The sequence below is a fragment of the Somniosus microcephalus genome, unplaced genomic scaffold (assembly GCF_052327205.1).
Source record: "Somniosus microcephalus isolate GS21.2 unplaced genomic scaffold, FLI_Smic_1.0 unresolved_chr1, whole genome shotgun sequence".
In the NCBI taxonomy this organism is placed as follows: Eukaryota; Metazoa; Chordata; class Chondrichthyes; order Squaliformes; family Somniosidae; genus Somniosus; species Somniosus microcephalus.
The window spans coordinates 152366296-152380203 of record NW_028225179.1 but is presented as its reverse complement, the minus strand read 5'-3'; the positions used below and the strand labels follow the sequence as shown (position 1 = coordinate 152380203).

Below are 13908 nucleotides of genomic sequence, written 5' to 3'. Positions count from 1 at the left end.
TATTTGTAGGGAAATGGTGTTAGGAAAATTGATGGGACTGAAGGCCGATAAATCCCCAGGGCCTGATAATCTACATCCCAGGGTACTTGAGGAAGTGGCCCTAGAAATAGTAGATGCATTGCTGGTCATCTTCCAGAACTCAATAGACTCTGGAACAGTACCCATGGATTGGAGGGTAGCTAATGTTACCCCACTATTCAAAAAAGGTGGTAGAGAAAAAGCGGGGAATTATAGACCGGTAAGCCTGACATCGGTAGTGGGGAAAATGCTAGAGTCTATTATAAAAGATGTAATAGCAGAGCACTTGGAAAGCAGTGACAGGATCGGACAAAGTCAACATGGATTTACAAAAGGTAAATCATGCTTGACTAATCTACTGGAATTTTTTGAGGATGTAACTGGTAAAATAGATAAGGGAGAACCAGTGGATGTGGTGTATTTGGACTTTCAGAAGGCTTTTGATAAGGTCCCACATAAGAGATTAGCGTGCAAAATTAAGGCACATGGGATTGGGGGCAAGGTATTGACTTGGATAGAGAACTGGTTGGCGGACAGAAAGCAAAGAGTTGGAATAAACAGGTCGTTTTCCGAGTGGCAGGCAGTGACTAGTGGGGTACCGCAAGGATCGGTCCTAGGACCCCAGCTGTTCACAATATCTATTAATGATCTGGACGAGGGAATTGGATGTAATATCTCCAAATTTGCAGACGACACAAAGCTGGGTGGGAGGGTAAGCTGTGAGGAGGATGTCGTGAAACTCCAATACGATTTGGACAGGTTGTGTGATTGGGCAGAAACATGGCAAATGCACTATAATGTGGATAAATGTGAGGTTATCCACTTTGGTGGCAAAAACAGGAAGGCAGATTATTATTTGAATGGCAATAGATTGGGAGAAGGGGAAGTGCAAAGAGACCTGGGTGTTCTTGTGCACCAGTCGCTGAAGGTAAGCATTAAGAAGGCAAATGGTATGTTGGCCTTCGTAGCAAGAGGGTTCGAGTACAGGAACAAGGATGTCTTGCTACAGTTGTACAGGGCCTTGGTGAGACCGCACCTTGAGTATTGTGTGCAGTTTTGGTCGCCTTACCTGAGGAAGGACGTTCTTGCCATGGAAGGAGTGCAGCGAAGATTCACCGGGCTGATACCTGGGATGGCAGGAATGACATATGAGGAGAGATTGTGTCGATTGGGCTTATACTCACTGGAGTTTCGAAGATTGAGAGGGAATCTTATCGAAACCTATAAAATTCTGTCAGGCCTGGACAGACTAGATGCAGGAAGGATGTTTCTGATGGCCGGGGAGTCCAGAACCAGGGGTCATAGTCTAAGGATAAGGGGTAGGACATTTAGGACTGAAATGAGGAGGAATTTCTTCACCCAGAGAGTGGTGAACCTGTGGAATTCTCTGCCACAGAGGGCGGTGGGGGCCAGTTCATTAAATATATTCAAGAAAGAGTTGGATATATTTCTTAAGGCTAAAGGGATCAAGGGATATGGGGAGAAGGCAGGGACAGGGTACTGAATTTGGATGATCAGCCATGATCTCATTGAATGGCGGAGCAGGCTCGAAGGGCCGAATGGCCTACTCCTATCTTCTATGTTCCTATCTTGGAACGCAGTTAGTTTACCATCAGACCCGGTTTGATGTATGGCAGAATTGAAATTGCAAATCATTCGCTATTCTCTTTAATTAACTTCATTTTATAATTTACAGACCTGATATCTGAATAGTTGCTTCTTGTTCTTTTTTCAACAGTTTGTTCTGTATGAGACACTTGAACCTGTTTGTTGAATCTCTTGTTACAGCCACGTTGCTCTGGACAGTTACAAGACCTTTAGAGTCCTGGTGGTAACTTATTTCAGACGGTGCTGTTAAGTTCTGTCCATCTCCACCAGTCCACAGTATCTCTGGCTCAGGGTACCATCCATTAGATTCACACACAAGCTGAATTCCATTTTTACTGTATCCCTCTATCTGGATCCAGTGCTCACGTCCCAAACCTACAAAGATCAACAAACATATTTAGAAATAACATTTATTATTAACAAGGCTTCCTTTAACCCATGGGAAATATTAATTTACTGTTATTGAGTGATAATATGATCAGGATATTTCTGTGATGTGACTCCAATAGGATATGAACAAAAATTCTTCTCAAAATATGTTCTTGTCAGAGGTGATTAATGAATGTAAATGAGATATCAGTTGTAGACTAAGTTATGACCACTTGGATGCGGTACCAGAGGGCACCAGGTACCCATGGAATTGTAGCCCAGCTGGGAATCAATGCCTTCAGGAAGGGCGGCAAGAGGAGAAACGATTGTAGGCAAAGATTGGTGAGAAAAAGTATGTATGACTGACAAATTAATCGTAAATATACCTGGCAGCAGAGAGCATGTGAAGGCCCTATTCAGGGAAATTTAAAAGGAAAAATAACTTTCAAAAAAGGAGTATTGATAAGAGAGTGGATTCAGTAAGAAAAGAACAAAACGTTTCAAAAGGAGCAGGAAAAAATTAATTGGACCTAACAAGTCTGTCCTTTTTTGTCTTTTCTTTCTCCAGAAAAACTTCATTTGCCATTCCTGGAAAAATATCTCACAAGTTTATTACAAAAAGAGTTCTTTTGAATTTTCCCTTTTTATTCCCAGCTTCCTATTTTTAAATGAGTGTCCCCGGGATCAATTTTGTCAATACGTTTCACAATCTTGAATACTTCAATTAAGTTATTTCTGAAATTTAAAAAAAACTGCAAAAGCTGGAAAAATCTGAATTGAAAATGGAAACTCTGGACATACAGAGCAGGCCATTCTTGAAAATCAGGAAATATGCAGGAAGTGCTGTGTACTCAGATGTTCTGCTTCGGCACTGAAGATACCCAGCGCACACATGCAGATACAGCAAGCAATTAGGAAGGCACATGGTATGTTGGTCTTTATTGCAAGGGGGATGGAGTATCAGAGTGAGGAAGTCTTGCTGCAATTATATTGGGCTTTGTTGAGACCACACCCGGAGTACTGTGAACAGTTTTGGCCTCCTTACCCAAGGAAGGATATACTTGTCTTTGAGGCGGTGCAACAAAGGTTCACTAGATTGATTCCTGGGATGAGAGGGCTGTCCTATGAAGGAAGATTGAGTAGAATGGGCCTATATTCTCTGGAGTTTAGAAGAATGAGAGGTGATCTCATTAAAATGTATAAAATGCTCAGAAGGCTTGACAAGGTAGATGCCGAGAGGCTGTTTCCCCTGGCTGGAGTGTCTAGAACGAGGGGGCATAGTTTTAGGATAAGGGGGCGGTCATTTAGGACGGAGATGAGAAATGTCTTCACTCAGAGGGTTGTGAATCTTTGGAATTCTCTACCCCAAAGGGCTGTAGATGCTCAGTCGTTCAGTATATCCATGGCCGAGATAGATTTTTGGACACTAAGGGAATCAAGGGATATGGGGATCGGACAGGAACATGGAGTTAAGGTAAAAGATCAGCCATGATCTTATTGAATGGCAGAGCTGGCTCGAAGGGCCATAGGCTTACTCTTGCTCCTATTTCTTACGTTATCAGGAAATTGCACATGCCCAGCCACTGATTTTTTGTCCACTAGTGTTGCTGGATGAAGCCGGGCTGGGGTGCTATTTCCCAGTACGCACTCAAGGCATCTGCCAGGAATGCCAAATTGGGAAATCTCCCCAATATATTTCTGTTAGCCAAGTGAAAAGGCATTTGAAGGACAAACGGGGAGGTCAACATAACTGCTGTTCTGTAAAAAGAAAAATTCTCACTTCCTTAACCTTACCTCACAACTGAATTGGTGGAATCATCTTTGCTGCTTGCCTCAATATCCTCTATGGGATTAATATCCTCCAATGGTTGGATGACCAGAACTGCATACAGTACTCCAAATGAGATCGAACCAGTGTCTTATATAGCAGCAATATAACCTCTTTGACTTGTACTCTATCCTACTGCAAATGGAACCCTTATTGTCTTTTCCCCACAGCCAAGCATTGGGCTGATGGATTTGTAGGTAAATCTACAATAAACCCTAGGTGAACACTTCCATTTAAAAACATGGGCCCTGAAATTCCTGGAGCCTCACTCCATTGCCAGAATATGGTGGGTCAGGACTTCTAACCACCAGAATGACCTGGTATTGACCTCACCCCAAATCCAGGGGAAGGAGTCCTTTACATAAAGGAGACAGGCACCGCACCATTCACAACAGTCCTTGGGCATCTGCCCGGGGGAAGAGGCAGGAATTTTGGGCAACATCTTGCCACCCCCTCAAGCAATTAGGCTAAAGACAGTTTTAAGAGTAACCATTTAGCTGCAGCAATTTTCCTAATGGTAATTAATCGGAAAAGTATTAAGCCAACTCCATTTTGGTATAGTAAACCTACCTGCTTCATGTAGGCATATTTTCCCCTGCTACAGGAAAAACGGAACTAGCAGAATTTCTACTGAAGGATATCTTCCTACCAATCCCACCTCTTCAATGATGTCAGAATAGAAAGGAGATGCATGCCCCCATCCAATCACAATTTTGCAATGTAAAAAAGGCAGGGCAGGAAGAAGAGGAAGACCAGATGGGGAAGCTCACTTCTTCCTCTTCCAGTTGGTCTAGAACCAATAAAACAAATCCTGGAAACACAGTCTTCCAAGGATGAGTTGTAAAAACAGAAATACATTAACTCCACCACAGTACAAAACAGAGCAAACGTCATCTACACCAGGTGGGGAGGGAGGCTAAGATTGTTCATGGATGGCACTGGGTGCATCCCAGAAGACAGCGTGCAGGAAGCAAACACTCAAGAAATGTAATGATTCTCAACTGACTGCTCCAACTGGCTCCAGCACTAATTTACATGAAGGGGCTGGAGTTAGGATGGTGATAACTTCAGATGTGAAAAACTTAATTGGGTGTCTAAACCTTTCCACCAATGATACAGGCCTATCAAGACCAGGATTTGTGCAGTTGAAAACCCAGTCAAGGAGCATGGATTTGCCAGCATCAATGGTATTGAAATAGGTGAACACCTGGTAAAGAAATGCACTCCCTCTGTGCCATCACACGGGACGCAAGTTCAACGGGTGAAGCGGCAGGTCACCGTGAAGGAAGCTAAGATGAAGCAAGAGACTTTTCACTACCTCCTTGGTGACCAATATCTCTAAAAATGGGGCCAACCAGTTAGCCACCGCACTGCAATTTGTGATCAGGAGGCTCAAGTACACTCACTGCAGGATCCAATTGAGCTTATCTCCTCTAGCAGTGTGAGTTTCTTGCAGGGAACATACCAAGTACTTCTTTCAGGACTGAGGAACTCTGAAAGCTGCACTGGTGTTGCCTGCTGCCGTGGATATTTAGGCCGACGATGATCATGGTCATGTCAAATGTTTAAATGCCGCCAACATCACCACTGACTGAATGGCTAAAACCACTATACAACCACCATTCATTCAGTGTCTGATGAAGAGCCTTTCCAACCAGCAAAGCGCAAAGGTGTATTGATAAAGTTATTCCCTTTTTCATTTAATCTTGGATTACAAAGAACCTTAAAACAAGCTCAAAAGAAGACATTTACTCTCTGATTCTTTCATTAGTCAGCCTGTAGGGTATACCACAATACTTATTTTTAAAGATTAAAAACAAGTGAAACAGCCATGAGCAGAATATGAAGATTAAGTATATGGAGGATAAACCACATTCAAAGACAACACTGAATGCAGCTAACCTAACTTGCTTTCTAATTCCTCATTTTCTTGGATAATGATAGCATACGCTAGGATAAAACCAGTAATGATGGTCGTGAATTCTGTGTGATGAAATTACAGGAAACTTTCGATTAACCGGCCACAAAATAACTGGAACGCTCTATCCACCGGCAAAATTCAGGAGTCAGTTCAGATAACTTTTTTTACTTTTAGTTACTTTTTTTACTCCATTTGTGGCTGTGCAAGCATGTAGCTGAAGCTGTTTCTAAGCTACAGAGACGCTTGCAACTTGTGCCGATTGTTTTGAAGCTGTGAGCAACAGGGTTTGTTGCTTTATACGGAGCTCTGAGCTCCGTATCTTTTACTATAGCGTTCGGTTATCCGGCATTGTTGATGGACCAGCACCAGGTCAGTCCCGTCCGTGCCGGATACCAGAAAGTTTCCTGTACTTTAACTTAATGAATATCTTCAATTTGACTGGATTTAGTAGTTCTCCTTAATTAAATAATTAGAAACAAATGCCCTTAATTCGAAGATCCCTCAGTTTCTGTCCTTTTGAATACTCTTATTGAACCAGTCTGTGCTGAAAGTATTTTCTTTATGAAATGTATAGTGCACAAAAATAACAGGGAATGAAGATTTTTTTTTAAAAAAGCACTTGAATTTTGACCAAAAAATTAGTTTAAAAAACATGTTGTTTTCCCAATGTTATTAGCGTGTAAGTAGTAGATGTGTTCACTAACCTCCAACTTTCAGCTCGATCACAGTTTCTTCAAAATCTGCTCCATCATCAACTGAACATATGTATTTCCCCTCATCAAACACCCGTGTGTTCTTTATTCGAAGAGAAACGTTTCCTTTGGTCAGTTCATCTTTAAACAGTTCAGTCCTTCCCCTGTAATCATGATCCTGAGCAGCAGTATCATCTTCTCCGTTTCTGTACATGTGTACTGCTAAACCAAGGTCTGATTTAAGCCATCGCACCACCATGTTGCTGACGGATAAATCTGGCACAAGCTGACATTCCAACAGAACATCTTCACCCACAATGGCTACAACAGGATGAGTTGGTCCGGTAACACTGAATTTACCTGTTGAATTATTGGGGATGAAATTACTTCACTTAAGGAAATGTCTTAATTCTTAAATTTAAAAATAAGTGTTGTCATTAGAATCCCCTTTTAAACAACTATAAATAAATGTCCTTAATTTGAACAGAACATAAAATCTATTACTCTATGTAGCTGTTGGAAGAAAAAGTTTTTAAAAATCTTTTTTGGAAAAGAGACTGAGCTCAATAAATAAATATTTCTAATTTAATACCAAACAAATTATTAAATCGGGGAGCTCTCTATAGTTTTTTCATTCATATTTTCTGTGCATGTCTAAGTATATTAGGAGAGAAAGGGAGAAGAACAAACTTGTATTTATATCGCTCCTGATCACATAGAAACATAGAAGATAGGAGCAGGAGTAGGCCATTCGGCCCTTCGAGCCTGCTCCGCCATTCAATTAGATCATGGCTGATCATCCAAATTCAGTACCCTGTCCCTGCCTTCTCCCCAGATCCCTTTAGCCTTAAGAAATATGTCCAACTCTTTCTTGAATATATTTAATGAACTGGCCTCCACCGCCCTCTGTGGCAGAGAATTCCACAGGTTCACCGCTCTCTGGGTGAAGAAATTCCTCCTCATTTCAGTCCTAAATGGCTTACCCCTTATCCTTTGACTATGACCCCTGGTTCTGGACTCCCCGGCCATCAGAAACATCCTTCCTGCATCTAGTCTGTCCAGGCCTGACAGAATTTTATAGGTTTCGATGAGATCCCCTCTCAATCTTCTAAACTCCAGTGAGTATAAGCCCAATCGACACAATCTCTCCTCATACGTCATTCCTGCCATCCCAGGTATCAGTCTGGTGAATCTTCGCTGCACTCCCTCCATGGCAAGAACGTCCTTCCTCAGGTAAGGCGACCAAAACTGCACACAATACTCAAGGTGCGGTCTCACCAAGGCCCTGTACAACTGTAGCAAGACATCCTTGTTCCTGTACTCGAACCCTCTTGCTACGAAGGCCAACATATCATTTGCCTTCTTAACCGCCTGCTGCACCTGCATGCTTACCTTCAGCGACTGGTGCACAACACCACCCAGGTCTCTTTGCACTTCCCCTTCTCCCAATCTATTGCCATTCAAATAATAATCTGCCTTCCTGTTTTTGCCACCAAAGTGGATAACCTCACATTTATCCACATTATAGTGCATTTGCCATGTTTCTGCCCAATCACCCAACCCGTCCAAATCGTACAGGAGTTTCACGACATCCCCCTCACAGTTTACCCTCCCACCCAGCTTTGTGTCGTCTGCAAATTTGGAGATATTACATCCAATTCCCTCATCCAGATCATTAATATATATTGTGAACAGCTGGGGTCCTAGGACCGATCCTTGCGGTACCCCACTAGTCACTGCCTGCCACTCGGAAAACGACCTGTTTATTCCAACTCTTGGTTTTCTGTCCGCCAACCAGTTCTCTCAGGATATTGAAACCAGTGGATTGCTTTTGAAGTGCTCAACAGCCAGCGACTGTAAGCATGCGTGGCAGAAAACAAGTTCCAACAACAGCAAAATGAATGAATGACCAGGTAAACTGTTTTTGGTGATGTTAGTTGAGAGTGACATGTAAGCCAGAACATCAGGAAAACGCCCTGCTTTTGTCTGAATAGTGTCATGAGGTCTGAGGCAGACAGGATCTCAGTTAATGTCTGATCTGAAAGATGGCATCCCTGACTGTGTAGGACTCCTTACATTGTGTCAGCCTAGATTATATGCTCAAGCACAGTTAAAGGGAAAGTACAGCTATTAAATTAATCTATAATCCTTTAATGTTACAGGGAGAGATATTATGCACACTTACGTCTTTTAGTTGTCTCTTGTTATGTTCAGCTATTGGTTATTAGGAAAGATAGAGTGCAGAATTAAAGTGCAAAATGAAGACTAAACAACATGTGAGTGAAGTTGAGGGAGAGAAGGGAACTTGGTGACAGTGGAACAGGAACGTGATTAACAACATATGTGGGCATAAGAAAAGACTTTCAGAAGAGTGGAACAAATATGTAAACAGCAGATCTCCAATGGCATTGCTCACAGTGAATAAGCAGATATACTGTTTTATCCCACGTAACATCAAATAGATCATCAGGGCCATAGATTTACAGTGAGTGAATAAATCAAATTGCACTTGTTTTGTGGGAGCAGTGGTCATATTTTTAGCTCAATTTCCATGACTATGTCCATAATTACAGAGAAACTATGAATTAGTAGCCTTGCTTACTATTAAGTGTCCTTAATGAACCTTGCCCAATGATTACTTAACAGCAATTAGAGTTATAGGGTCACACGCCTATACTTCAGCACAATAATACATTGTGTTCTAGACTGTCAGTCGCTACCATAAGTGGTCCAAGCATCTTAATTTTATGGGAATGAACTTCAACTGTTTTATAACTATTCATACAATAGCGGGTAACAATGCAACTCCTTGCGATATGGACCACATCTCTGTGTCTATCGCATATGCATTTCTTCAATCTGACAGCAGACCGAGTCAATTCTAGGCAAGGTATTTATCTGCTTTATTCCAAAGTAAGGCAAACATACAGAACAATAATTGTGATCAGATTCACTTAATTCAAATCGATAGAACTTATCTCCGTGTGATCACATGAATAAATAATGAATGCACTATGCTGCGCTCTTCAGTGAGTTGTCTTACTTAACTTAATCACAATAGTCCCTCTGCATTCTGTTCTACAGTCTAGGCCAGAATCTCCTGTCCCTGCAATCTCCTCTTATTATAGCTTTTTGCTATCAGACTGCCTGTGCAGTCTGGTTTCCAAAAGCCTTTTTTTCCCCTCTGTCTCTCCTCTTAAAAGTTTCACTCCAGCATTAGATTTTAGTCAAATTGGTAGCTCCATCTCGCCCTCCCCCTTAAGAATTCAGTCCGCCAGGTTAACTTGACAATGATGTCTGCTAAGTTCAAATGAATAGAAGAGGATTGCCATAGCAACAACTAACTTTCATTCGATACGATAGCAAAATACTGCTATGCTGGAAATCCGAAAAAACAACAGAAAACGCTGGAAAAACTCAGCAGGCCAGGCAACATCCGTGGAGAGAGAAACAGAGTCAGTGATTCGGGTCGAAACCCTTCGTCAGAACTGAGAAAAAAAGCAGGAAATGAAACAGATTAAAAGGTAAGTTTGGGGGAGGGGATGAAAGAACAAAAGGGAAGGTCTGAGAGGTGAAGAGACATTAAGAGATATTCAAGGCGAGACGAGATGGTAATAGGACAGGTAAAGAAACGAAGGATGGCTCTAGGTGAAGTGTGAAATGCGCTGGCAGAGTGAGAGACAGCTGCCATGTGGGAGAGAAAAAAAGGAAAAGGCACAAACCAAAAGTGTGGGAAAAAAATATATAAAAATATGATAGGGGCCGAGGTTATGATCTGAAATTGTTGAACTCGATATTGAGTCCGGAATGCTGTAAAGTGCCTAATCAGAAGATGAGGTGCTGTTCCTCGAGCTTACACTGAGCTTCCGTGGAACAATGCAAGAGGCCGCAGACGGTGAGGTCCGAGTGGGAATGGAGCGGTGAATTGAAATGACAGGCGACCGGAAGCTCGGGGTCACCTTTACAGACTGAACGGAGGTGTTCCGCAAAGCGGTCACCCAATCTGCATTTGGTCTCCCCAATGTAGAGGAGACCGCATCGTGAGCAGCGAATACAGTATACTAGATTGCAAGAAGTACAAGTAAATCACTGTTTCACCTGGAAGGGGTGTTTGGGGCCCTGGACAGTGGGAAGGGGGGAGGTATAAGGGCAGGTGTTGCATCTCCTGCACTTGCACGGGAAGGTGCCGGGCGAAGGGGAAGGGGTGCTGGGGGTGATAGAGAAGTAGACTAGGGTGTCTCGGAGAGGGCGGTCCCTAAGGAATGCTGAAAGGGGAGGGGAGGGGAGGGGAAGATGCGTTTGGTGGTGGGATCACGTTGGAGGTGGCGGAAATGGCGGAGGATGATCCGTTGAATGTGGAGAAAGGTGAGGACAAGGGGAACCCTATCGTGTTTCCAGGAGGGAGGGGCAGGGGTGAGGGCAGAAGTGCAGGAGATAGAACGGACACGGTCGAGGGCCGTGTCAACCACGGTAGAGTGGAATCCTCGGTTGAGGAAAAAGGAAGACACGTCGGAAGCACTGGTGTGGAAGGTGGCATCGTCTAAGCAGATGCAACGGAGAAACTGGGAGAATGGAATAGAGTCCTTACAGGAGGCGGGGTGGGAGGAAATGTAGTCCAGGTAGCTGTGGGCTTGTAGTGAATGTTGGTCAATAACCTATCCCCAGAGATGGAGACGGAGAAGTCGAGGAAGGGAAGGGAAGAGTCGGAGATGGACCAAGTGAAGGTGAGGGAAGGGTGGAAATTAGAGGCAAAGTGAATTAAATTGTCTAGTTCAGGGCAAGAGCAGGAAACGGCACTGATACAGTCATCAATGTACTGGAAAAAGAGGTGAGGGAGGGGACCCGAGTAGGACTGGAACAAAGAAAGAGTGTTCAACACATCCCACGAAAAGGCAGGCATAGCTAGGACCCATGCGGGTACCCATAGCAACACCTTTAATTTGGAGGAAAAGAGTGGAGTCAAAGGAGAAGTTGTTCAATGTGAGAACAAGTTCAGCCAGGCGGAGGAGGGTGGTGGTGGTGGATGGGGACTGGTTGGGTTGTCTGAAAGATGATGGTTTAGATCCTCTATCTGAAACCTAATTTACACCCACCAGCCCTGCTGGCCTGTGATTTAACTCTTTGTTGAGAGCTAGATTTCGCTCAATACCAGCATTTTCTACATATAGTACACTAATGTTCTCATCTCCCCCCTCCCCCTCCTTGCAGTCTGAAACCTTGAAACATGATAATTCCCGTAATATTATTAAAAATGGTACTTCATTGCAAGCACGTCAGACTTTGTGCATTTGTTACACCTGCAAAACAATCTTAAGATGCTGGTTTCTCCTGAACTGCCTTTCTAACCTCCAGATAGATGAGCAAAGACTCCTGACCAAGCAACAGCTAAATTCTGAAACCGTTTATGTTTACTTAATAATTAGTCTTTGCAATCTTGAGACACTTCCACCTTCACAGCAGAATACTATGTTGTGCATTGCATATTATCAATAAATATAATTAAATGAATAAATGTTAATATTCTTACCATATACAGAGAACAAAATCCCAAGGAGTAAAAGCACAATGAGGTGAGTTTCTTCCATCTTTGTGATATCTTAGCAGAATAACCATCCCTGATACACAGAAAATCGATACAGTTCTTATTATGTGTCATAAATCTTATGCTATACCTGCAGTATTGACATACCATTGTTAAACAGGCTGTGTGGCACTTCTACCAATTTTCTGGTGAAATGTAAAACTCTGACGCCACAGATTTACCCCTTTTTATGGCCAAATAAACTCTACTATGAAATCAGTTCAATAACTCTGTGAAAACATTCCTAGTTTTGCAGATTAATAGAATTCTGCTTTCAGATGCTTGACTTTACGGATTATTACAGTTATTTCGTCACACAAGAGAAAATATGTTTTTTTAAAACAGCACGAGTATCCTTTTAATTGAGAACCCAAGGTGAAGGCAGCATAAGGAGATATTAGGACAGGTGAGCAAAAGCTTGGTCGAAGAGGCAGGTTTTGAGGTACATCTCGAAAGGAGGAGAGGAAGTTGGAGAGGTTCAGGAAGGGAATTCCCGAGCTTAGGGCCCAGGCAGCTGAAGGCACGGCCGCTGGAGTAATGAAAATCCGGGGATGTTCAATAGTAGGGTGGTTTTAGTAGAGCCTCTTGGATTAAAGGTTTATTTCAAGAGAGGAGATAGCGCAACTATCTACAGGGTCTGAACTCTTTGATTTTAAATGTAAACTCCCAGCGGGCGCGGTTTCATTTAATGGCCGTCGCAAGATTATATTCCTCCCTTTCACTTCCGTGTCTCTCTCTGGTCGCTCTCTCTGACTCTAACGGTTTATGTCTAAAATGACCTCTTCCTACAGTTCCCTTATATACTGATATAAGGACCCAGTTCGAGACACTGTTAAGGTGATTAGAGACATTTTATGAAGTTTTCAACGTTTCGCTGGACAATCTCCAGCAGGTTCCCGTTCAACGCCTTGTATTAAATTGGGACCTTTCACCATTAATAAAAACAGCCCAATCCCACTGGGAATGAAACCTTTCCCTGAAATGAAAAATATTTGGGGCTCACCTCTTACTTTCCGACAATCTGATCGAAGATTTTCCGCCTTTGTCCACCAGGTCTGTGAGCCGTAAACACGTTCGCAGCACCTCGTCCCTGAAAACATTTACTTTCGTTTTTCATTGAGTAACAGTCACTGGTTCCTCACAAGTGGTGCTTGGCTGGTCTCGTGTGTCATCGCACGAAAGTTGCTCAACGATAATCCCCAGAGAATTAATAATTTGTCACTTCAACACATGTATTTAATTAATAAAGTGAAGACTGTGTGAATATGTTTCACGACAGTACCATAGTTATTTTCTGAGCTACGTTCTGCACTTTTGAATTCCAACCCTTTGACTGGGCTGAGGCCTGTCTTGGGTAAAAACATAAGAACCATTTGTCACACCAGAACATTGTGCCTCAACCATTGACTCTGGAAGCGAATTCCACAGCCTCACAACTCTTGTGTAAAGAAGTTTATCTTGCCTCGTTCGAAATCTCTTACATTTAATCATGCATCTATAGCCCCTTGTTCTTGATCCCTTAACCACTGGAAATAGTCTGATGAAAGGTCATCGACCTGAAACATTAACTCTGTTTCTCTTTCCACAGATGCTGCCTGATCTGCTGATTATTTCCAGCATTTTCTGTTTTTATTTCAGATTTCCAGCATCTGTAGTATTTTGCTTTTGGAAATAGTCTGCTATCCAGCCATAAACTGCTTTGTGTCTGAATAGGATGAGCCCCAATACAAAGGGCACAGTTAGACTGGGCTTGACACTGATCAGGAATGCACCTATCTTGCTTGATTTCCTGTCACACTACTGTTTTTTTTCTTACTTATTCTCAGGACATGGGTATCACTGGCAAGTGATTTATTGTCCATTCCTAGTTGACCTGAGAAGATGGTGGTGG

The 13908-nt window shown here is 42.7% G+C and overlaps 1 protein-coding gene across 2 annotated transcripts in view; it reads right to left on the bottom strand.

Moving 5' to 3' along the window:
* Nucleotides 1-13225, bottom strand: part of LOC147096267 (butyrophilin subfamily 3 member A3-like) — a 42968-nt gene extending 29743 nt beyond the window's left edge. The window contains exons 1-4 of one of the 2 annotated variants that reach the window (XM_085975124.1): nucleotides 13021-13116; nucleotides 11964-12051; nucleotides 6449-6796; nucleotides 1717-2001 (exon numbers count right to left, since the gene is read on the bottom strand). In XM_085975124.1, the coding sequence (XP_085831250.1) occupies nucleotides 1717-2001; nucleotides 6449-6796; nucleotides 11964-12021 (691 nt within the window). In that variant the 5' untranslated portion in view covers nucleotides 12022-12051; nucleotides 13021-13116. Of the gene's footprint in view, nucleotides 1-1716; nucleotides 2002-6448; nucleotides 6797-11963; nucleotides 12052-13020 lie in introns of both variants that reach the window. The other variant, XM_085975123.1, reaches the window with a different exon arrangement.
* Nucleotides 13226-13908: the final 683 nt, after the last annotated feature.